Source organism: Mauremys reevesii, linkage group 1 (assembly GCF_016161935.1).
Source record: "Mauremys reevesii isolate NIE-2019 linkage group 1, ASM1616193v1, whole genome shotgun sequence".
Lineage (NCBI taxonomy): Eukaryota > Metazoa > Chordata > Testudines > Geoemydidae > Mauremys > Mauremys reevesii.
Genome location: NC_052623.1, coordinates 139,158,732 through 139,183,790, shown reverse-complemented (window position 1 = coordinate 139,183,790; position 25,059 = coordinate 139,158,732). Strand labels below are relative to the sequence as shown.

Here is a 25,059-nt window from a genome sequence, read left to right as displayed (position 1 = left end):
TTTTTTCCCTCCCGCAGCTGTGAATGTTTCAAGCCTCCCTCCTCCATCCCAAAGGCTATATTAGATAAGGCAGTGAAAAAACCCACACGTGTGATGAAATGTTCTCTGAGCTCATGCAGGCGTCCCGCACTGAAAGAGCTCAGCAGAAAGTGTGGAGGGACACAATAGCACAGGACAGGAAAGCGACCAGTGAATGTGAGCAGAGGTGGCGGCAGGAAGATCAGAGGAGGCAGGAAGCAACTCTGGGGCTACTGCGGGAACAGACAGACATGTTTTCAAAGCTTCTCTGATGTGCAGCGTGCTCTGCTGTGCTCTTCTAATTGCCCTGGTGTCTGGCTGTGCATAATCAGCGGCCAGGCGATTTGCCTCAACCTCCCGCCCCGCCATAATCATCTCCCCCTTACTTTCAGAGAGATTGTGAAGCACACAGCAAGCAGTAATAACAATGGAGATATTGGTTTCGCTGAGGTCTGAGCGAGTCAGTAAACTGCGCCAGCGACTCTTCAAACGTCCAAATGCACGTTCTAACACCATTCTGCACTTGCTCAGCCTATAGTTGAACAGCTCCTTACTACTGTCCAGGGTGCCTGTGTACGGCTTCATGAGCCAGGGCATTAAGGGGTAGGCTGGGTCCTCAAGGGTAACTACAGACATTTCAACATCCCCAACAGTTATTTTCTAGTAAATCCCTTCCTGCAGCCATTTAAACAGACCAGAGTTCCTGAAGATGCGAGCATCATGAACCTTTCCTGGTCATCCCACGTCGATGTTGGTGGTCCCTTGTGATCCACCAGTACTTGCAGCAGCATTGAAAAGTGCCCCTTGCGGTTTAGGTACTCGGTGCCTTGGTGGTCCGGTCCCAACATAGGGATATAGGTCCCGTCTATCGCCCCACCACAGTTAGGGAATCCCATTGCAGCAAAGCCATCTACTATGATCTGCATGTTTCCCAAAGTCACTAACTTTGATAGGAGAAGCTCAGTGATTGCATTGGCTACTTGCAGGACAGCAGCTCCCACAGTAGATTTGCCCACTCCAAGTTGATTCCCGACTGACCGGTAGCTGTCTGGCGTTGCAAGCTTCCACAGGGCTATTGCCACTCGCTTCTCAACTGTGAAGGCTGCTCTCATCTTGGTATTCTTGCGGTTCAGAGCAGGGGAAAGCAAGTCCCAAAGTTCCATGAAAGTGCCCTTACACATGTGAAAGTTTCAGAGCCACTGGGAATCATCCCAGACCTGCAACTCTATGCGATCTCACCAGTCTGTGCTTTTTTCCCGGGCCCGGAATCGACGTTCCACGGCATGAACCTGCCCCATTAACACCATGATGTCCACACTGCCAGGGCCTGCGCTTTGAGAGAAGTTTGTGTCCATGTCCTCATCACTCTTCGTCACCACGCTGCAGTCGCCTCGTTGCCTGGTTTTTCAGCTTCTGGTTCTGCATAAACTGCACGATAATGTGCGAGGTGCTTACAATGCTCATAACTGCTGTGGTGAGCTGAACAGGCTCCATGCTTGCCATGCTAAGGTGTCTGCTCAGACAATCCAGGGAAAAGGGCGCAAAATGATTGTCTGCTGTTGCTTTCACGAAGGGAGGGTTGACTGACTACATTTACCCACAACCACCCGCAACAAATTTTTGGCTCCATCAGGAATTGGGAGCTCAACCCAGAATTCCAATGGGCAGCGGGGACTGCGGGAACTGTGGGATAGTTACCACAGTGCACCGCTTGGAATGTCGATGCTTGCCACGGTACTATGGACGCACACCGCCGAATTAATATGCTTAGTGTGGATGCATGCACTCGACTTTATACAATCTGTTCCCAAAAATCCACTTCTGTAAAATCAGAATAATTTCGTAGCGTAGACATACCCATAGAGGATCTTCATTAATAGATACTCCCCTAAGGGATGTCTTCCTGAGTAGCCCCATCCCCGGTTAAGGGTTGTGGGTGCTAAAGAGCTTGGGGATGAAAGCCTCATTAAGAAGCTCTCAGCCTTGCCTAGCACTGTAAGTTAACTTATCTACCTATACTAACAAAATTATTTACATAGTATACACAAAGTAAAATCACTCTCTTAGCAGACTAAGCGTGAAGGAACAGGGCTTCCGACTGAGGCCAGGCAGAGGTGAGAGGGAACTGGAGTGGCATCAACCGACACTACTACTTATCGTTGCCTGGGAGCCACGAAGAGACTCACTATACATGTGTAGGTCAACGGACACTGCTGAAAAACACTTCCGGACTCGGGCACATGGCATGCATGCGTACCCACATTATGGAACACACATAGGGACTATCACTCGAAGAAGGTAGGTATACTGCAACTACAATAGGTGTCAAAAAATTGTGACGTCACACAGGAATAAAGGAGAAAACACATTAAACCGCAGGAATTAAAATTTTCCTAATGGAGACTATTTAGTTAAAATGCAACAGCAAATCTATGCTAGTGAACAATCCAAAACTTATTTGTTGCTGTTTCACAAAATGGACTTGTTGCATTTGGTAAGATTTGTAAAAAAGCAGCTGGATAGCAATAGAGGCACAAGACAACAAGCTAACAACCACTTTAGTGGATTTATGGTATAATTTGACATAATTACCCTTAATAAAATTATTTCGACATGTGGACCCTTTGAGATTAAAATGAAAATTAAACAGTGATGCATTTTTAATTAGGAATATTTTAAATGAGAACTCATTTGGAGACACATCTGGCAATATCTTATAGGAAATATAAAGAATGAATTTAGTATTCACTCATGCTAAACATTCCTCTCTAAAATTTGTTTAAAAGATTTCATAATTATTTCATTATAAAAGAGCTAACCAAGCAGAAAGATGCAACTGTTCTTTATAGAAATGTATCCCCAAAATTATTTACATTTTACTTCCATAACACAAAATTTGAATTTCTTTTCCATCAAATATCAGTAAGCAGTACAATTTCAGTATACAGTACAATTTCAGTATAATTACAAATAACAATGTTAATATTTCATCCATGTGATCTGTACTGAATGAAATAAATTGTTTGTGTTTGTTCAACTTGTCCAGAAGCCAATCTCATTTTCATTGTTTTACACTCAAAATCCTGGGACTTTGGTAAAAAGACAAGACCACTGTTAATTGCATTAGTGATTAACAGAACACTTCTCTACTGGATGAAGAAAATACTTCAAACCAAATTGCCTCAATATACACCTCTAAATATGATGCTTATTTTAAATCCTTCACTAGGGACTACTGCAACAGATTAAAACATCCGTCAGCCGTTCTTGAAGATAACCTAACATGGGCCCACTCAATTTTAGCAGCAAAAATCTTGGATAATGAAGCAGTGTCAACTGTGATACTACAGCAGTACCAAGAAGAAAAAAAATGCAGTTTGGGTGCCTTGTTATGTTAAGCAAATCTCCATGGCTAGTCCACTGCTCTTCTAGCAGGTCCCAAAGCTCACAGTGCCAGGAGGTGTGTCCCACAACTGAGTATATATAGAGACCAATTCAAAGAAGAGCTATTAATTGTGCATGTATCTCCTGTAGACTTGTTTGAAAAGTGTGTCCTATGAGTTTCTACTTACCACCATGGAGGGATACTACTATGTCTATTGATGTACCAGGTTCACAACTACTATTACTTGGTTTAACTCTATACTTGTCAGGAGCAGTTGTTCTCACCTAAAAATAAAAACGAGTATGTCAGAGTTTAAACACATTCTGCCTACCAGTTCTGTTACTGCTAATTTACAAAAAAGGAGAAGAGACAGGGTTTGGTGTTCCTAAAATGTTATCAGACCTCTATTATTGCCAAAAGATGGAGTAATGAAGACAATAGATTTAAAAAAACAAAACATACCCCACACCCGTTTCCTTTTTGGGAGTAGTCTTAGAAGCTAATGCTTCCAATTTCTTCCTCTATCAGTTTTGTCCTTCCCTACTTGGTAAAGACTGATTTCTTCTCTCTTTTTTTATATAAATAAAACTAAAACAAAAATACTGAACGTAATACTTGTGAAAGTTGCTAGTTTGACAACTTTGAAACCTGAATCATGTATATATGCAAAGAACATGTACTAAGTGGTGGTAAACCTAGTCAATGCACACCTAAATTCATTTAATTTCCTTCATCCCTAAAAATATGGCTACTGAGTTGAACATGGAACCGGGACTGCACTTATTTCTCTGAAGGTGATCTAATGGGGAATGGATTTTTCAGCAGCTTTGACAAGTTGATCACAAAGAGCTGATGACTTTTTCCTGGAATAAGGGGGAGGGAGGGGAGATCTAGCAATGGCTGGACACCCAAATATGTGTTAAGACACCACCCTTTCATTATTGTTACTGTTAATTATCTCATTTGACCTTTATTCCATGAAAGATTTGGGACTTTGCACAAAATCTGCCACAACAAATTTATATTTCTGTACAAATGAAAAGCATGTGGACAGCAAAACAAAACAATGTATAGACACAAATAATATTTACCTTAAAGGCCACTACATTTTTAGTCACATTTGTCAGAACTATCAAGCATTTTTTCTCTCCAATTTCTTTGGATCCAAAAAACAGCTCTTCTGCCGGACTAATTGAAAATAAAATAAAAATTGGATTATACCATTTTCATTGAGCAATTCACTATTTTTAACACAAATAATCTTTCTAAATCATTTATCATAACACAAATCTGAGTTTATTTATTAAAAATGTGCTTTCTATCCATCAGTTACAGTCACTGTTAATTAAGTTCTCCACAGGCAAGCTGCCACAATATTCTGCAGCATATTTAAATTTGATAGAATCTAGAGCTGGTAACAGTAAAAGGTGTAAGTGTTTTGTGTGCGTGCGTGCACTAGGAACTAAAGGTTTGTCTCTCCCGTTCCTTGATACTCTCATGTAATTGGAAAAAAGTTGGTTATGTCTCTCTTTCAAAATTGTATGACACTGGTATTATCGTTCTGGAATTTGACATTCTTCTTGAATAGAGAAAACAGGGCAAATGCATGAGCCAAGTAAGAAAAAGATTAGTAATGGAAGGAAGAGAACTGGCACAAGAAGATATTAGTATTTTTAAAAAGAATAAAATAATTGAAAGGCACACACAAAAGTGTTATTCTTTTTCCTGACAATTTTTTTCTGAAAAGTGAGGGTCATGTTAAGTAATCATGGTCAGTTCCTTTCTTTTCCCCAATTTCTTAACAGTAATTTAGCTTGTTTTGACTCCTTCTCCCCCAAAGCTACCTTATGCCTCTACCCACCCCTCATACCAGGGGTTGGCAACCTTTGGCACGCAGCCCATCAGGGTAATCTGCTGGCGGGCCGCGAGACATTTTGTTTACATTGACCATCTGCAAGCAAAAGCCCACCATTGCTCCCAGTGGCTGCAGTTCACCGTTCCTGGGCAATGGGAGCTGCAGGAAGGGCGGACAGCACATCCGTTGTCTACATTAGAAAACTTGCATCAATTAACTAAATTGATCTAGTTTAATTGGTGCAAATCTTAACAGACACACTTACACCTCTGTAACCCTTGTTTATATTTGGTTTTAACTTAAATCAGAAACTAAAATTGCATCAAATGAAATACGTTTTAAAAATCAACCTGGTTATCTTACTTAAGGCTAAGCAATTTTAAGCAAGGGTTAAACTAGTTTAAGTTTATGGAGTTTACAATGGTCTAACTAGATTATTTAAAATTTAGTTAAACTGGTCACTTTGCTAATACAGTTAAGCCACTGGACTGTCAATTAGTGCCAGGCACAGACATGGCACTGAAAAAAACAACCAAAAAATAACTTTTGATCTATGAGGAAAAAATTAATGATCACTGAAGGTATTCATTCACACAGATAAATATAGTAATGCTACAGATACTTAGAATTGTTGAATGGAAGACAGGCAAGTCTGAAAAGATTTCATATCAGAGAAAGTAAGAGTTTTTAGAAGACAAAAAATTAAAGATTAGTCAAATCACTTAACTCTTGATTTCAGTTCCTGTGGTTTTAAACTGATTACATTAATTTTAAGGGAGCGATACACAATGCAACAAAGCAAACAAAATTACTATTGAACACTATTACCTTATATGTAATAACGGTCCTTTAAAAATGGTTAACGCTTTCTTTGCATTTTTTGTTTTTGAATCTGTTTTGTCATTCTCTTCTGGTTTGGAAATTTGTTCTACAGAACATACCTGAGTAAAAATAAAGGAATAAAAACTATGAGTCACACACATTACAATCATGTACATATTTCTGCAGTAAACGTAATAGCAAGATGCTCATTCCGCCAAATTTACATGTTATTGAATCTGTTAATTTTTGAATTCCCTGTAATTCAGTGAATGAACCATGTATGATGGCTTTGAAATATATGCACACAATCAGGCTTCTAACAAATTACATATTTTATATGATGTCTCATTCCCAACAGTTGACAAGAAGAGGTCTTTATTCAGGCCTAATTTGATGGTGTCAAGTTTGCAAATTAATTCCAGTTCTGCAGTTTCTCGAAGTCTGTTTTTTGGTTGAAGAATGATGACTTATGTTTGTTACTGAGTGTCCAGAGAGATTGAAGTGCTCTCCTACTGGTTTTTGAATGTTACAATTTTTGACTTGACAATTCTTGACACCATCAAATTAGGCCTGAATAAAGACTGGGAATGGCTGGGTCACTACAAAAAATAATTTTCCCTCTGTTAATACTCACACCTTGTCAGCTGCTAGGAATGGGCCACATCCACCCTGATTGAATTGGCCTTGTTAGCACTGACCCCCCCACTTGGTAAGGCAACTCCCATCTTTTCATGTGCTGTATATTTATACCTGCTCATTGTATTTTCCACTCCATGCATCTGATGAAGTGGGTTATATCCCACGAAAGCTTATGCCCATATAAATCTGTTAGTCTCTAAGGTGCCACAAGGACTCCTAGTTGTTTTAACAATATGAAAGAAGCTGAGGTTCCAGTAACTTCATACATATAACATGATTGTTACAACAGCGCAAAGTGGATACTTTTGCCTTTAATGTCACAACCCAGAACTAAATGATTAATTTGGTGACGGGGCTAAAGCAGTTCATTTAGGAAGCGTATAAGGTGAAAGCTGAAATTAGCAAAGCAAAAATTTGGTAAACTTGAGTTAAGTGCAATGAGGTGTTTTGTAGTTTATTTGCATGAGGGATTCTCTATGTGAAGGTATATTTTGTCACAGACAAAACACACAGAAAGTGTAAGAATGGACAAAACATGATAATTTGGGAATCAATCCAACTTTTGAATTCTGTTTGACATTATGGATTATGAAATATTCTTATTAAAAAATTGCTACATCATGAACACTTCACTTTATGAGGATCCACCACTGCTCACAGAACATGCACCAGGTGCACTACCGAGGACAAAAGGAAGATATTTAAGGCTAATGATGGGGCAAAAGTTATGCAAAAGAGACAAACTGCATCCCAAGGGAAAAGCTACTTCCTCCTTCATTTGAGGGGAGGGTTGTGGTGGTGTTTTTTTTTTAAAACAGTGGGCAGCTACCACGAGACAGAACAAAGAAAGCAGCTGAGAAGGAGAAGTTTAAATAAGAAAACACAAACGTACAGAAGTCAGACTGCAAGATGAAGCATTGGGCAGGAGGAGACAGCAAAGTCACAGAAAATGGGGAAGGACTCTCTGAGGGAGAAGCCATCCAACATGTGACCGCCTGCATGAAGCAGCGAAACTGCCTGCTTTACTGGACAGAGACAGCCCCAAGGAACTCTGACACAAGCCCAAAGAATGCTCTGGAGTGGTGAGAAAATTGAAGAAGGGAAAGGCATGTACAGTGTTTTGGTTTGTAGACGTGTACTTTCTTGCCCTTTATATGATTAAGAGCAGTTGCGTTAGGCTATGGCTACGCTACAAGCTGGGGTGTGACTCACAGATCACGTCTGCAGACTTATGCTAGCTATCATTGAGCTAAGTGCAGGGGTAGGCAACCTATGGCACACGTGCCAAAAGCGGCATGCGAGCTGATTTTCAGTGGCACTCACACTGCCCGGGTCCTGGCCACTGCTCTGGGGGGCTCTGCATTTTAATTTAATTTTAAATGAAACTTCTTAAGCATTTTAAAAACCTTATTTACTTTACATACAACAATAGTTTAGTTATATATTATAGACTTATAGAAAGAGACCTTCTAAAAACGTTAAAATGTATTACTGGCACACGAAACCTTAAATTAGAGTGAATAAATGAAGACTCGGCACAGCACTTCTGAAAGGTTGCCGACCCCTGAGCTAGTATGAATATAAATAGTAGTGTAGCCACAGTACCATGGGCAGTGACAGTAGCAATACAGGTTAGCCATGCCCAGTATGTACCCACTGGCTTCAAGTGGGTTTTTACTCAGCCCAGCTAAGCTGTACCTCCACTGCCCATGCTACCGTGGCTATGCTACTATCTATACTCATGCTAGTTCATAAGAGGCTAGCCTGAGTATGCATACACACGCTGAGAACCACACCCCTTGCTTGTAGTGTAGATGTAGCCTTAGATACTAGGCAAATTGCCAGTGTGTGCTGAATGCTTTACAACTACTATGTTGCCTCTTAAGAGAGTTAAACTAAACCAGATGCTTCACACCTTTGGGCTGGAGTTTTGAGAGAGGACGTACTTAAGTATGGGAGAGTCCGAAGGGTCAGTGACTTGCCCAGAGGCAGACAGCTGGGCAATGGGTTCCAGCTCGCAGAAGGGAATGCCAGATGGAAGGTCTGTGCCCTGACTGTGTGCCTAGGGACCCCAAAATTGGGGCAGTGGCTGGACTCCATTCAGGCTCTAGAAGATTGGAATCTAGGGACAGTGTATTAAACCCCCTTCACCGTAGTCTGGTGGGTGGCCAGCAAGGGGGTGTCTGACCGGATCTATGGCAGAATCTATGGCAGTGCTTGGGATTAGTGTAGTATAAGAAGCTTTTAAAAACACTTTTGCAAGGGACTTCACTTCTGCTGTTAGTCTGAAAGCCAGGAGCAGATCTTTTAATTGCCTTGGGTAAAAATAGTTGCCAAATATGAATTGGGAACAGCTCAGGAAGGAGCAGATTCTGAGCCTGTGTGCACAGTGAGGTCTGGCTTCTGCTGATCAGAAAAATTGGAATTGATGGCCACACTGCATACATATATCATGGGATGGATGGAGCACCTGCTCCAAGCCAGGGCCAAGACTAGATCCCTTTTTTCCTCTCCTAGAGGGTAGGCAGGTAACCAAAGAGATGGTGTCACAGACAGTTCCCAAGATGGTCAATAAGATGTAATGGTGATGGCGAGAAGCCCAGAGCTGTAGAGGCTGGAGTGAAGACTGCTTGTGAAAGAGACACAGATGGCACTGCTGCACTCCCGTGCCTGGAGGCAGGATGGACACATTCCAAACCAGGGTCCCTTCTCCTACAGGGCATGCAGGTGACCAAGCAGACGGTGCCACACATGATCCAGAAGACACAGTGGCAATGGTGATAGGTCCAGAGCTATGGAGGCTGGAGTGGAAAAGGCTGCTTGTAAAGGAGAGAGAGATGGTGCTGGAGGCCTGGCATCAGAGTGAGCAGACAGAGCAAGAGGGTCAGAAGCTTGTTGACCAGGACAAATGCCACCAGTTCAAAAGAGGAGAAGAGGGTCAAGTCACATTCATGGGACCCAGGAGGAGGAACATGAGCGCATATCTAATCAGGTGTTAGCAGGCAAATATATGTGGGTATGATGAAGCCCTTCAGTGTGCTTGTAGCCTGAGTCTCAAATCTGGGATGCCAACTGCAGGAATACGGGAAGTGACTTTTCTTAATGTGTTATTCTGTGTAATGATGTAATAGGGATAATTCCAGAGGGCTCAAGTGCAAACCCACCAAGGTAAGACTCAGTACCCAAGGGGGCAAGCTCGCTGTCTATCCTTCCTGGGGCAACTAAGTCAGTACTCACTGCATCTGTGGCTCAGAATCATGCTGGGAGCATTGAGACACTGGCAGGGTTAGAGGCCGCAGCCAGAACTCCACTGGGAGCAAAGAGACTGAAGCAAAGCTAAAAAGGTGCTGTGTGCCAGAACTCCCTTGGGAAAACGGACATGGAGGGTGTACTGCCAAATTCATGATACCTACCAGAGGGTTGGAAAAGCCCCAAAAGAATATGAAGTGACTGCTTGGGGACATGTAGAAGGAAAAGTGCCCCTTAATCTATAGTTTCAGTGTAGTCATTTACAATGCAATAGAATCAGAGGGAGGTGGGGGAAGCACCAGGAGGTGTGAAGAAGGGGACTGTGCATAGATTCGACTTTGCCAGGGGACAGGGACTGCTCTTCACAGCAACACTGTGGTGCCAAGACCCACTCTGCAGGCACCCAAAGCCTGTTGTAGCCACCCTAACCTCTCAGAGGTGTTGGAGTAACTAGAATTAGATGAGGCGGTCCCAGGAACTCTCCACCTCTGTTGATCCCTTTCCTGGCATAATGAGGGAGAAGATTTATACGATGTAGAAAGGAACCAACCTATAAATTCACATGTAATTGTACTTTGGTGTGATCAGTAGAATTGTTTAATGAATGTATGAAGTTCAAAATTAATAGTAACAAAAGAGACTGTCTAAAAATGGGGTGTTAGAGCACACCTAGAATACTTGAGTACCTCTACTCTGGGCTGTTTATTTTTTGGACAAGGGAGAAATGTGAATTTGTCTGAAGAACCAATCAATTTATCATATCAACCAGGAATTGTTATAAAATGTTCCTCTTTAAAACTGCTCCATCACAAATGCCTCTTTGTATGTGGCTCCACTGTTGCTGGCAGGAAATGCACCCGTAACACTACAGCCTGAGGTCAAATGGAAAGCACTTCAGGAGCAAAACTTATGCGAAAAAGAGCAACTACATCCCAAAAAGAAAGAAGCCAGGTGACCAGGAGGGGTTTAAGTAAGGAAACACGCAACCAAGAAAACCAGATAGGAAGAGGAAGCACTGGATGGGAGAGAGCAAAGTTACAGACAGTGGGGAAGGAGACTTCATTAGGGAAAAGTCCCCAAAACACGTACCAGCCTGCATGAAGCAGGGAAACCCAAACTCTTTCCTGGAAAGGGTTGAACTTTACAGGTACTCTGAGCCTACCCAAAGAAGGCCCTGGAGCGGTGAGGAAACTGCGTAGGGAAAGGTGTGTACAGTCTATTGTTTTAGGGATCTGTACTCGTGTGTTTATACAATTAAAGCAAAAGAGCAGCTGTGTTAGACTCTGGGCAAAGTGTCAGTGGGTGCTGAATGTTTTACAACTACCATGTTGCTTCCAGAGAGTTAAACTAAGCCAGAAGCTTCAGACCTTTAGGGTGGAGTTCCCGGAGAAAGTGTGTTTACGTATGGGACTGTCTGATGGGTCAGCAATGTGCTCAAAGAGGCTAGGAACCTAAACAGCGGGTGCCAGCATTCAGAACATGCCAGATAGGTCTGTGCCTACAGATTCCGAGACTAGCTATATTCCCATTCGGGAGGCTTAAAACACCCAGAGATCCAGGGACACAGGGGTTTCGATTCCCTTCACAGCAGTCCAGTGGGTGGCCAGCAAAGGGGCACCTGACCAGATTTGTGATACAAAGTTGATATGCAGAAAAGTAAAGTAATAATACCACAATGCTGTTTCTATTTGAAATAAACTAAAAGGTAAACCAGTAATAAGTTCCCACACAAAAATAGAAATGAGGTGAGTATGGAGCATGAGGTATTCACACATGCTACACCTCTACCCCGATATAACGTGACCCGATATAACATGAATTTGGATAGAATGTGGTAAAGCAGTGCTCCAGGGAGGCGGAGCTGTGCACTCCGACGGATCAAAGCAAGTTCGATATAATGTGGTTTCACCTATAACACAGTAAGATTTTTTGGCTCACGAGGACAGCATTATATTGGGGTAGAGGTGTATTAACTCTTTAGTGAGAAATACACAACACAATTAAGATCAGTATACAAAAGTATTCTAGATTTTATAGCACATACAAATTAAGTTTGAAGTGAGCTTAGAAGGGCGCTTTTCTTGTACACACACACACACACACAGTCAGAGGGAGAGATCTGAGGATTTCTTCAATGAGCAAGTAATCATACACACTTGCAGATGCATCACAGCTGCTAGGAGCGAGTGAAAGTCAGATAAAGTGGAGGAAAAACAAAACAAAACAAAGTGATTTGAGTATACCAATCAGTTTTTAGTGGTGCTTAAATTTAGGGATTAATTTTAACTGGTCAAAAGTTAACCAACAAATTAACGAAGATATGACACAGCATAGTTTCAGATTTTAAGGCAGCACACAGCAAGACAATTCTGAGTTCAAGATTAATTCTTTAAGCAACAAAATAACTTTAGTAATCTAGGTGATGATTAAATCAGCGTGAACATATACAAATGCAAATATAATATCTTCCTACAATTACAGTGCTATCTAGATGAAAAACAGACAATTGAATCAAACACTATAGCAATTCAGTTACAAGGTATTAGGTTTAATTCCTGTAATAGTCCAGCTATGGTTCTTAGAAGATTTCAAATGTTAAGGCTACTTCAGTTCTCTCTTTTCTTTCCTGTTCCGAGTGTAATCTTGCTTGATATTTATTTGGAATCAAGTACTTCAGTAGCATCCACCAAAGTTAAATTTATTAATTTGGTAAATTTCAATATATAAATCCCATCAGCACAAAGGTCTGGATTTAAAGAAACAAAGATCTGAACTTCAGAAGAGTTCAGTATTCTGGAAAGGCAATCAATACCTTTGTTCTCCAAGACCAAATTCTGACTTCCTTCAAAGCACAGAAATTCCTATGGTATCTCAGAGAGAAATATTTAATTTTCAAATCAGACCCTGCCATCTGTTATCAGAGGAGTATTTTGGTGTGATCATCTTTTCTTGGCATATTTGCTCTTTAGGAAAGCTCTCTCTTTCCCAAGGCTGCTTATAGTTATGGACTTTGGACTTTAAGGTCCAAAACCCAAGTTCTTGTTCATAAAGGATTCTGGTTAAAGAAAATCACTCTCTCTTGGGAGAGTGGAATCAAAAATTGAGCATTTCTCACAGGAAGCAGGGAGAAATATCTGAATCAGGACTGGAGTGAGTGTGTTCGGGACTTTTGGACTTCTCAATGAAGACTCACCCTCAGGACTGCTTAGATAAAAGACAAAAAACTCCTCAACTGTATTTAGCATCTCTTTTCATACATTAATATTCCATTCAGCTGTAATGGTGGGCTAGCCCAGCTCTAAAAGGATTCAGTTTATTGATACTCCCAGCACAAACACAGTACAGAACTGTGTTAAATGTAAACTACTAAAAGAAATAAAGGAAAAGTTTAAAAAAAGATTTGACAAGGTAAAGAAACTGTTTTTATGCTTATTTCATTTAAATTAAGATGGTTAAAAGCAGCATTTTTCTTGTGTGTACTAAAGTTTAAAAGCTGTATTAAGTCAACATTCAGTTGTAAACTTTTGAAAGAACCACCATAACATTTTGTTCAGCGTTATGAACAACCTCCACTCCCAAGGTGTTCATAACTCTGGGTTCTACTGTAGTTCTTTTCCTGGAGTTCTTTAATTTCTTATTTAGAATTATTAATTAAAAATATAATACTAACAGAACTGTTTGAGAAGCCATTTAGCTTTATTTCTCTGTTGTTAACTCTTCTTGAAACATTTAACTGGATAAAATTTTCCTATATTTTGTTGTAACTTGGTGACTATATTCTTGAAGTTTTCCTTCATTTTGAAGTTCTAAAGTTTATTCTTCCTTCTTTCACTTAGCTGTAATTTGGGAAGAGTTTATCCCATCTTTCAAGCGTAGGAAAGTATTCTCAATTTGATTCTAATTTTAAATAACTTCCAGGTTCATTATAAAATATCCTAATTTCCAACTATTAAAATATTTTAGCTATTCTAGGCACTGTACTTGATAAGATTAGTAAAACAAACAAGAAATCTATTTCTAAAACTAATATTGTCTAATTCACAACTTCTATTCCCAAACTTTGCACAACCTTCCCAGTGCTGAAATATTTATTCACATACTTACAATCACTTATGCTAATAACTTGAGTATAATCCTAAAGGGATAAGAATATTTACTTACAAATATAAAGATTATAGCAAACTTAATTCTATACAAGTTGGTTTTATTATAAGAAAGGAATTCAAGTTTATCACCTTGAAACTTAACAAAAAGGCCATAGACTTATTTGGTTTCAATAGTTCGTGTTCTCAGGATAGCGAACACATTTGTGTAGCAATTCTAATCTCAAAATCTGAGACTCTTTGGTGGAAAACATTTATGTTAAAAAAAAGTAAGGAAGTATAGCAGAAAGTATTTAATTTACAAAGATGACTGCCCAGGATGTCTGGTTGGTTCAGACATAAGGAATTTTTCCAGAAATAAATTTGGAAGTTCGTTTACGTTCAGATATTCTACCATTTATGGTCTTATCCTTCCTTGGTAGCATCATGTTATTGCTTCTCCATAGCCAACAGGAGCAGTATTTACCTCACCATGGAGCTTAAATTACAGCCTTTTTGAGTTTATATGCAACTTTTTAGGAGATGGATTAATATATTTATTTTAGGATTAAACCTAAACATCCGCTGGACTACATCTTACTTTCCAATTTGGTTAACATATTAGTTAATCATCATAGAGTTTCCAAAGGGTCAGAGTAAGAATTTAAGACAAATTAAAAAATAAAAATAAAAAAAAAAGGTGGGGAGAGTAATAAGGAGTGAATTAACCTTTCTTTAGGCAATGGAATGCTAAGGGTGTTAAATGAGGACCATGTGATGTCCTTCCTTACAACCATATGTTTCTCTTTGAAAGTAACTGAAAAGACTCAGTTACACAAAAAAGGAAGAAGACAATACACCAAGTCTGTAACATCCACAATTCATCTGCAGGTAACTGTGGTCTGAAACTCAGGACAGGCCTCTGGTTTGGTTCAATGCATGATTCAAAAGTTAGCTATTCCCTTATACCATTACGTTATAACTTCTAAGTAAAAGAATATCAAAATTGCATATTCTGGGGTCAAACTGACCCTTTTCGTATAGGTCCATTACTAGACGGAGATGGTAAAGCTGTTAATGATGCACAAAAGACAGAAGTGTTCAAAATAAATTTCTGTTGTTTATTTGGAAAGAAACAGGATGATGTACTCCCATCATATGAGGATAATGAAGTAATTTCCAGTGCATTAGTAACCAAAGAGGATGTTGACATCATCTACAAGGGATAAACATTTTAAAATCAGCAGGCCCGAATAATTTGCTCTGAAGAGTTCTAAAAGAGTTGGCTGAGAAGATCTCTGGCCTAATGTTAATTTTTTATTAAACTTTGGAATACTGGGGAAATTTCAGAAGATTGGAAAAGTGGTGAATCTAGTGCCTATATTCAAACAAGGTCAGCAGAATGACTCATATAACTATCAGTGGGTTAGATTGACATAAATCCTTAGTAAAATAATAGAAAAGCTGATATGACATATAATTGATAAAGGATATTAATATGATTAATGCCGGTCAATGAGATTTTATGGAAAACAGGTCCTGTCAAACAAACCAGATTTCATTCTTTGAGATTACAAGTTTGGTTGATAAAGGTAAGTGCATAGATGTAATTATACATAGACTTTTGCAAGACATTTGATTTAGTACCATACAACATTCTAACTAGAAAATGAGCATTATAAAATATCAGAAGAGTATACATGAAATGGATTAAGGACTGGCTGTGGAAGTAGTGGTCTGTTTCTAGCAGGGTTCTACAAAGCCTAGTACTAGGTCTGATGCTAGTCAATATTTTCACTAATGTTCTGGAAGTAAATAGAAAGGCATTGCTGATAAAATATGCAGATGACAAAGACTGGTGGAGTGATAAATAATAACGAGAAGGTAGTCAGACAATCAAGCAACCTGTATCAACTGGTAAACTCAGCCCATTTGAACAAAATGCAATTTAACACATCTGAATGTAATAAAGAACGCAGGACATACCTACAGAATAGGGGACTGAGTCCTGGAAAGCAGTGACTCTGCAAAACAGGATTGAGGGGTCACAGTGGACAAGCAACTATACATGACCTCCCAGTGCATTGGCAAAATGGACTAATGTGATCCTTGGATACATAAACAATGGAACAGTAAGCAGGAGTAAGGAAGTAATTTTACCTCTGTATACTGCATTTGTGAGACCAATACTTGAATAGTGCATATAGTTTCAGTGCCCATGTTTTAAAAAGGATGTTGAAAAATTAGAGAGTGGGCAGAAAAGAGCCACAAAAATGATTGGAAGGCTGGAGAAAATGACAAAGCAAGAGACTTAAAGAGTGCAGCCTCAATTATCAAGAAGAAGATAGAGTTGACTTGATTACATTGGGGACAAAATGTCAGGTATTAAAGGATTTTAATCTACTAGAGAAAGGCATAACAAGAATCAATGGCTGAAAGCTGACACCAGACAAATTCAAATTAGAAATTAGGCACATATTTTTAACATGAGGGTAATTGACCACTGGAACACAATCTACCAAGGGAAGCGGTGGATTCTTCAACTCTCGCCATCTTCAAATCAAGACTGGATGTCTTTCTGGAAGATATGTTTTAAGCCAAACACAAGTTACTAGGCTCAACACAGGGATAACTGGACTAAATTTAAGGGCCTGTGATAGAGAGGAAGTCAGAGTAGATGATCTAATGGTTCCTTCAGGCCTTAAATTCTAGGACTCTACCATATTAATTTGGCTGGCCAAGTTTTAAAAATACCTTAATTAAAAAAGAAATTGCTCCCTACATTTCAAAATATGGCAAAATATTAAAATACTAATTCAAACTGAAAATTTGCATACTATAAAATTCAGAATATTAAAACATACATGATACAATAAATTAGTAAATTCATATTCTGATTCAGAACTTATGGCAACAACAGTGAATTCCAGATTTTGGACTTCAGAAGCTATTTTTCAAGAACAATACTAATGGACAAAGTTTACATTTCCCATAGGCTACCACTATGTATTCCTTGCCCCCCGATACTGGAATGAATTCTGTACAGGTGTAAGGTTAAAGCCACATAGATCAGACTGCAGGATTCAGGGATTTACTTTGTTTTGTGACCATATCAAGATTAACTGGAGTTTGTGTAACTAATAAGATAAATAAAAACATAATACTGCTCTAGACACTAGCTCTCAATAGCATATTTTCAATTGTTTATTTAGTATTCCCTCTCCTCAGGAGCTGATTAAAACATCTATTGAGAAAACTACATATATGGTATTTAAAAAATATATCAATACAATGGTTGCCCCAAGGGAAGTATAAAAAACTGACTATAACTCCAGAGAAACATAACTTTTTAGGGATAAAGTTAAAATATTTTTAAAAAATTTCACATTGTACACTTAATGGAGCAATACCAGAATAAAACAGATACTGGATTTTTGTGTGTGTACTGTAATCCATCCATGATAGTGGAAGCTAGTCTTTAGGGTTTTACTGGGTTTTCACTGTAGGTGACAAAGACATCCAACTACAACAGACGGTAAAAAATCTGCCATAAAAAATAAACCATGTCCAACTTTTAATATTTTTCATTCCTTCTTAGCCTTTAGAGTTAATGGATACCTTTTTCACATTGAGAATTTGCTCTTCACTGAATTCTCCAGCCTCCTTGCTGTCTGCTTCCACCTCCTCTTTACTTTCAGTTTCATCTTCAGTAGTAATAGGTCCATTTTCACATAATGGAGTTTGAAAATCATCATCAACCAATGGAGGGTAACTGTACTTGAAAGTATCCTAAAATACAAGGGTCTTTAATTCACGTGTGTTTCAAAAGGAAGGAAAAGTGATTTCACTAGCATAATTAAAATACAGATCCTATTGGGGGTGGGGGGGGGGGAGAGGGCGAGGCAGTTAGTCCTTTTACACTTGTACATATTTCAGGTATACATTTTAAGTTCCATTTGACCCATGGGCAAAAAGTTGATGTTGGTTTTTGTCCTCTATAATAATCAAATATGATAATCATCTAACACAGCCATTAATTTATAGCTAGTGGCAATGTTTACATATCCTCAAAGAGATTGCAGAATTTGTTCTGTGTTGAAATTTGGTATTGAAAAATCTTAGGAGAGTTGCAGGGGAGAATTAAATCAAATTTTGTTTCTACATTACACGAAGGCAAACTTAAAACAAAATAAGAAAAAACAGTGGCTCTTCAGATATTTTTTGTACTTCTGCAACTTTATAACAGCTTTGGTTTTAAAGAAAATCATGCAGACAGTCCATTATTTGGATTTGTAAAAAATAAAACAGATAGCCTATTTATTAATGTTTAAAAAGAACTAGCATTATATATGTGTGTTACCTATTTTAATACAGGCTTTTAGCTCATATCACAGACTATACATGGATTATAGTTAAGGCTAAGATTTTGTAATGGTTATTTTTAGTAAAAGTTGGGGACAGGTCATGGACAATAAACAAAAATTCACAGAAGCTGTGACCTGTCTGTGTCTTTTGCTGTTGCATCTCTGTGTTTTCCCCCGCCATTATGGTGGCTGGGAGCTGTGGGGTTCCCCCTCTGCCTGCGGCAGTGGAAGCTGCCCCCCTCTCTTTCCCTCTCCCCCTCCCCCTCAGCAGCTGGGAGCTGCAGGGTGACAATACTTCCCAAAGAGAAAACAGGGCACCCCCAGCGCTCGCCCAAGGCGTCCCCCTCTCCCTGCAGAAGGCTGCCTTATGTCGCTCGAACTCTGAGAAGGGCCCCCTCAGGAGTCTGTCACCTGTCGCTGGAACCCTGCCAGGGCCCTGCTAACTGCCAGCTCCAGAGTCCTGCAGCCTCTGGGGCTGAAGCAGAGAATGTCACCGAGGTCTCAGAAAGTCACAGATTCTGTGACTTCCATGACCTCCGTGACATAAACAGCCTTAATTATGGTGGATTATTTTTAAAAAGGAAACAGAAAGCTGGGAAAGCTTACTAATCTAAACACAATGTTCAACACACCTAAGCCATGTCTACGTTGAGGAAATTAAGAAGTTCATACTGGTTCAAATGGTGGTAAAAACAGGGTCAGTCATGGGACTTCCCTTACACCGCACCTCCAACCAATTTTAACACTGGTTGAACTGATTTTTTGGGTCAATTTCCCCAGTGCACAGATTCCTGTGAACCACAGGTTCAAGAGTTACTAGAAGTTACTTAAAGGCAGGCTGCTCAAAAGAGTTTCAGAGGTTCCTCTTGTTCTGCTTCAAAGACTTGGAAAAGGTGGAAACAAATAGCTTCTAAACATGTCAGAGTAGCCAATTCCAATGAAAGAGAAAGTTTCTGGGAAGCGAGGACTAATACAGGACTTGATTTTAAACGTTCAAATTTGTTATGCCTTGATCCTTCCAGAGAACTAGTTTGTAGGATGGTTCTGAACAAAAATGATACAAAGTTAGAGGATTTCCTCACTAACTGCTTACCACTGTTTTGTTTTGTGACTGTGGCACGTATTTTATTTATGATTTAACAAAATATTTTTAAAAAAGACACTGCAATCAAGATTTCAATTAAATAAGGTCCCAAGCTTTTTAACAATGAAAGACTTCAAAATGTATATAAAATGCTAAGGCTCATCATTATGATTTCCCCACCCCTGCTGATGCTGACCACCAGAATTCCTATGTAGCAGCAAGCCTTTTTACCCACATATGCCAGGGGAAGAGAGATATGGGAAGCTGATGACAGCAGAATCCTCTCTCTACATACTCTGTTTCAGCATCTCCCTCAGCACCCAGAAAACATTCAACTACCCCTCTTCAATCTCTGGCTAGCTACCGCTTCTCACTCCTTGGGAAATGATTCCTTTTGGATGTTTCTTGCAGGTACTGAGAAGAGGATCTAGAGAGACATCCTGGCCAAACAGGAGTTTAGGAAAAAGTGAGTCCCTCATGCTTCCATACCCTTGAGTCCAAGGAACAGAACCCTCAAGCCTCATTCCAGCGGCTATCTTGTCTCAAGGGGGTCCCTCAGATTGCACACTGGTGTGTTATTCTTTAATGGTGTATTAATATTCAAATATATGTTGCAGAGGGGAAGGCAGATTGTCATTGCCTATCTTCATCTCTTCTGCAGAGAGAACAGATCATGCCATCTCCCTCTATGGCAGCGGTATTACTTTTACCCTGCTTGGGTTTAAAAAAAACTATTAAAGGAAAGTTACAAAGTTTAAGGGAAAAGGGTACGAAATCACAGAATTAATTACTTTTATTAGCTTGGTGACAAATTTATGCCCCGTACACAAGTTGCTTATCCTGTATCAGCATTTAGACTGCACTATAATGTGTATAAATAGAGGTGTGTAAAAGCTGACAATAATACAGTACCAGAGTGCAGTATAACCAGTTGGGCTTTACCTTCCTTTTAAAGAAGTTGCCAAGTACACTTTAGATGAGGGGCAACAGAAGGAGCTAGAAAGGGTGGAAGGCCAGAGAAAGGATTGGAGGGTTTTCATTCAATCATGGCTTTGGAGGGAGGTGAGAAACAGCAGTTGTATGCACTAAAAACCCCCTTTTTCCTATTCACACCATTAACATTTCCAAAATGAAGTCACCAAATTAGGGCTGCAGAATTACTTCCTACTTTACAAAAAGAGCTATGAAAACTCTTTTAAAACATACAAAAATTTGAAAAGCATCAGTTGAGATTTTTAATAGAACTTAAATCATTAACAGTTAATTTGTAAGGTTATTAATATCAAATGGACACACTCACTTATCTGAAAAATGCTAGCTGGATCTACTACAGTGTGTAATTGTGCAATTTATATGCACACAAAAATTGCATGAAGATATTAATCATTACAAGGTATTTTAAAATTTCAGTATACTTACAATTCCACCCATGTAGGCAGGCAGATACTCTACACTAATGTATTCCTGCACTTCATTCTTGTTTGTAAACTTCAACATGCTTATCGCATCTGGACCAAGCCAACCCTTCACAATTTTAAAAGCAGCTAGACAAAAAAAGAACAATACTTAACTGCCTGAAACAAATACTGCAGTTTTATCTGCCATTGATAGCATGTAAATAAACGCTCATAAAATGTTAGGCTAAGTACAGAATTCAGTGAAATAGCTAGATGTCCAGCTAGGGTTTCTTTACCCGTTATAAAACAACCCACTAGGCAAAGAGCACATGCACATATCAAGATATATATATCCTGTGTGCCCGCCCCACCCCCAGCCCACTTCCTGAAGCAGTACTCCTTTACACCCAGAAACCTCATTTGGATGCATTCTCCAAAACTGAGAAGAGGTTCGGTGAAGGCAAAAGTTATTGTTGGTAAGTAGTCAGTCTGTAGCATTGTTTCCCCAGCACCTCACTGCAGAAGACTAGCTCCTTGAACAGTAACTGAAGTACTGCCCACCAAAAATAAGCACCTAGTCTTGTTTTTGGCATAGTGACTTGTGAAGGGGTGTACTGAACTTCATGCTGCAGCTCTACCCTAGGTAAAGGCCAGGACCTCTGCTTGTGAAAGGGATCTCTGAAAAGGAAAGGAGGAATGGGATTTGGCATGGTTTCCTACTGGAAAAAGTAGCACAGTTCAAATGTAGCACCAGGACATATGCTACACTGTAAAAGAAAAAAAAAAAGCAACAAACAATCCCAAAGAAGTAGAGTAAAAAGAGGATCTTCATCCTCTATAGCTGGTTTGGAATTCTTCACTGTATCCTCAAATCTGCCTAAGTACAACACCGGTTTTTCCAAAGGTGGCTGAAGTAGGGGAAGAAGTGAGGCTTCTGGAGAATTTCCACAAGACTGTGTGTCTCTGATGGTAATTTGCTCCTGAGGACTGCTGGAAATGCACTCTATGAACCTAAAGCAAGCCAGCTCAAATTCCATGACCCAGACACTAACATGATTACTTACATCCTTCCCAAGACCTCATCAGGCTATGAACTGAAGCAGTGACAGGTCAAAGACTAAATATTTAGCCCTCTTGAATCGCAGACCAGTAATTTATTTTGGAGAGGAAAGGGAAGGTGGAGGGAGAAGTGGGTAAGTTCCCAATTTTGGGTGGGAGAAAAGTTGGGAGAATGAAGCATTTCTCTGGCAGGTTTGTTGTTTTAAATGGTAGCAGTTTGAACCTGCTTAATGTAAAACTAAAATAGTCTTAATAGAGATGGATTGTGCACATGCAGCAAAAGGTTAATTTTTATAGCTATATGCGCACGTGCAATATAGAGCAATAAAACATGTCTACTAAGTGTGTTGACTAGGCTGATTACTGGTGCACACGCATCAGCATAGATTGATATCTATATCTATCTATCTACCTACTTATCTATCTCAATGTCATGCATATGCCCTAACCTGCATAATGCACTACTTGGATTTGGCCATAGCAGAAAACCATTTACTAAGCCTTGCAAGTCTGGACCTGGGAGTGGATTGGGGTTCAGGAAACCATGAAAATGGAGGGTTCAAGAAGTAGTCTGCATATCAAGGGCTTCCAAGATATGAGAGTGGCGAGGTGGATGCAGGTCTTGAGCTGCACTTTGAAGATGACTATTTATTTAATCTTTGAGTCACAGCACAACGTGCCAGGAAGCTGCACACTAAAGCATTCAATGCCCTAATAATTGACAAATGTAAGGTACCGTGTGCTTAACTAAAAGAAGAATTTGGCCTATGCATTAGTTATACATTTCTATATATACACACATAATAACATTAAAAACATTTTATTACCCCCCCCCCCCAAATCAGTTTATGTTTGAATTAATATCATATCAGGACAGGGCTTTTTAAATTTATTACAGAAAATTACAAATATTTGTAGTTTACTTTAACTTACCATTCATTATCCATGGCATTTCAAAGATCACTATTTTTGCTGCAAAGACAATAAATAGGAAGAAGAGATAATATATAATATCTTTCATTTCAGTTAACAACTAAACAGGGAGAAAGTGTTTAATATTAGAGGATTATTAAAAGCGGAACACTCAGTTTCCATGCTTACTTTCTTTAGGAAAAAATTAGCTTTCCTCCATTTCTCAAATAATAATCAATGTATACAAAACCATCCCTATGGTAAGAAGTATTAGGAAGCCCATTGGAAACTATGGCATGTATTGTATTGGTATACAAAAAAAGGCAAAATTATCCCAGAAGAGTCAGAATGGTTACCCACACCCTGAATTCAGAGAATTCATTTAAATTACTGTATTAAATGTCAGATGAAAGATGCAAATAATATGCACCTTTATTCTAATAACTTTATCATTGTGTGAAATTATAACACTAAATTTTAACAGTTCAAAATACTAGCGACTATAACAGAATGGTACCTTCTATTTTAAGAAACGAAATGCCACTCAAACAACTAAACTTTGAAATGTTCATAGCTACATTTTCACTTGAAAAAAATTAAATGAATTTAGAAGTCGTGGAAGAGAAAAATGGCAGTATTGACTGAAGCTTTGTAACTATTCATAATGAGGGTTAACATGGACAATGTGCAAGTTTTTCCCCCATACAGCCCCACCAATATGCCTCAACTCTGTCATGGAGGGATCATCTCTGAGACAATAGGGGAGAGTCCATTTCCACTCAATCTTTAGCCTCTTGGCTGCTACAGAGTGCCAATTGTCATAGCAGTATCTTCCAACTTTTGGCAAAACCCTGAAATTGAAGAGGAAAGGGACAGAAATGGACAAAGAAAGGAGGGCAACAACACAACTATAATATTGACTCTGAAAAGGAATTGGGGGTCATGGTGCACAATCAGCTGAACATGAGCTCCCAGTGCAACGCTGTGGCCGAGAGGGCTAATGGGATTCTTGGATGCATAAACTGGGAATATGAAGTTGGAGCCGAGAGGCTATTTTACCCCTGTATTTGGAACTGGTGTGACCACAGCTGAAAACTGTGCTCAGTTCTGGTGTCCACAGTTCAAGAAGAATATTAAAAAATTGAGAAGGTTCAGAGAAGAGCCCAGAAAGATTAAAGGATTAGAAAATGTGCCTTATGATAGCCTCAAGGAGCTAAATCTATTTAGCTATTTAACAAAGACAAGGTTATGGGTGACTGAATCACATTCTGTAAATTCCTATATGGGGAAACAAATATTTAATATTGCACACTTCAGTCTAGCAGAGAAAGATATAATGCGATCCAATGGCTGGAAGTTGAAGCTAGCCAAGTCCAGACTGGAAATAAGGTGTCATTTTTTAAATGTGAGTGTAATTAACCACTGGAACAATTTACCAATGATTGTGATGGATTCTCCCATCACTGATAGTTTTTAAACCAAGATCAGATGTTCTTCCAAAAGATAGGCTCCAGATATTATTTGGAAGAAGTTCCATCATGTGATATACAGGAGGGGCATGTCAAACACATATTTCTTGACTTTATTTTAGTTTTACATTTGCAGTCCACACATGCAAAAAGTAATATTTACAAACCTTAAAAAAAAAAAACCCTCTCTCCTTATCAGTTATAGTAAAACAACATATTGGATAATATAATGTCTATAAAACTGTATCCCCTTAGAAAGGATAATATACATTACTTACAGAGGTAATTAGGATAATAAACTTTAAAACAGTTGATGATGAACCGAATGAAGTCCAAGTCCTAAAATAAAGGCAAATTAGTAATAAATGCAGTACAAATTATAATTTAAAAACAAATTAAATAAAAACTATGACTTTTGTAATAAAAATTTTCTGAGATAAGTTCACAATTAAAGTAAAACATAATAAATGTACACAGGCTATATACAGTATATTAAATTTCAAACACTGCCCCAACTTCCAATGGAATGCACGGCCATGATCCTGCAAAGATTTATACACAGGCTTAAATCTGTAAGCCGAGAGTAGTTCTAGTGACATTACTAAGACTACTCGCAGTGCATAAAGTTAAGCAGATGTATGAAGTCATTGAAGAACTGGGGTCTCAGGAAAGGGTCTGGAGATTTTCTAAGAACTACAGACTAACAGAAGAAATAAACCTGTCT

The 25,059-nt window shown here is 39.1% G+C and overlaps 1 protein-coding gene across 4 annotated transcripts in view; it reads right to left on the bottom strand.

Moving 5' to 3' along the window:
• MOSPD2 (motile sperm domain containing 2) overlaps positions 1–25,059 on the bottom strand; it is a 69,219-nt gene that overhangs the window by 20,280 nt on the left and 23,880 nt on the right. For all 4 annotated transcript variants that reach the window (XR_005597652.1, XM_039535086.1, XM_039535068.1 and 1 more), the window contains exons 6-12: positions 24,614–24,674; positions 22,888–22,926; positions 20,918–21,042; positions 17,669–17,839; positions 6,087–6,199; positions 4,495–4,591; positions 3,591–3,687 (exon numbers count right to left, since the gene is read on the bottom strand). Coding sequence is in view for 3 of the 4 variants with exons in the window: in XM_039535086.1 (XP_039391020.1) it covers positions 3,591–3,687; positions 4,495–4,591; positions 6,087–6,199; positions 17,669–17,839; positions 20,918–21,042; positions 22,888–22,926; positions 24,614–24,674 (703 nt within the window). In the remaining variant the exon portion in view is untranslated. The remainder of the gene's footprint in view (positions 1–3,590; positions 3,688–4,494; positions 4,592–6,086; positions 6,200–17,668; positions 17,840–20,917; positions 21,043–22,887; positions 22,927–24,613; positions 24,675–25,059) is intronic.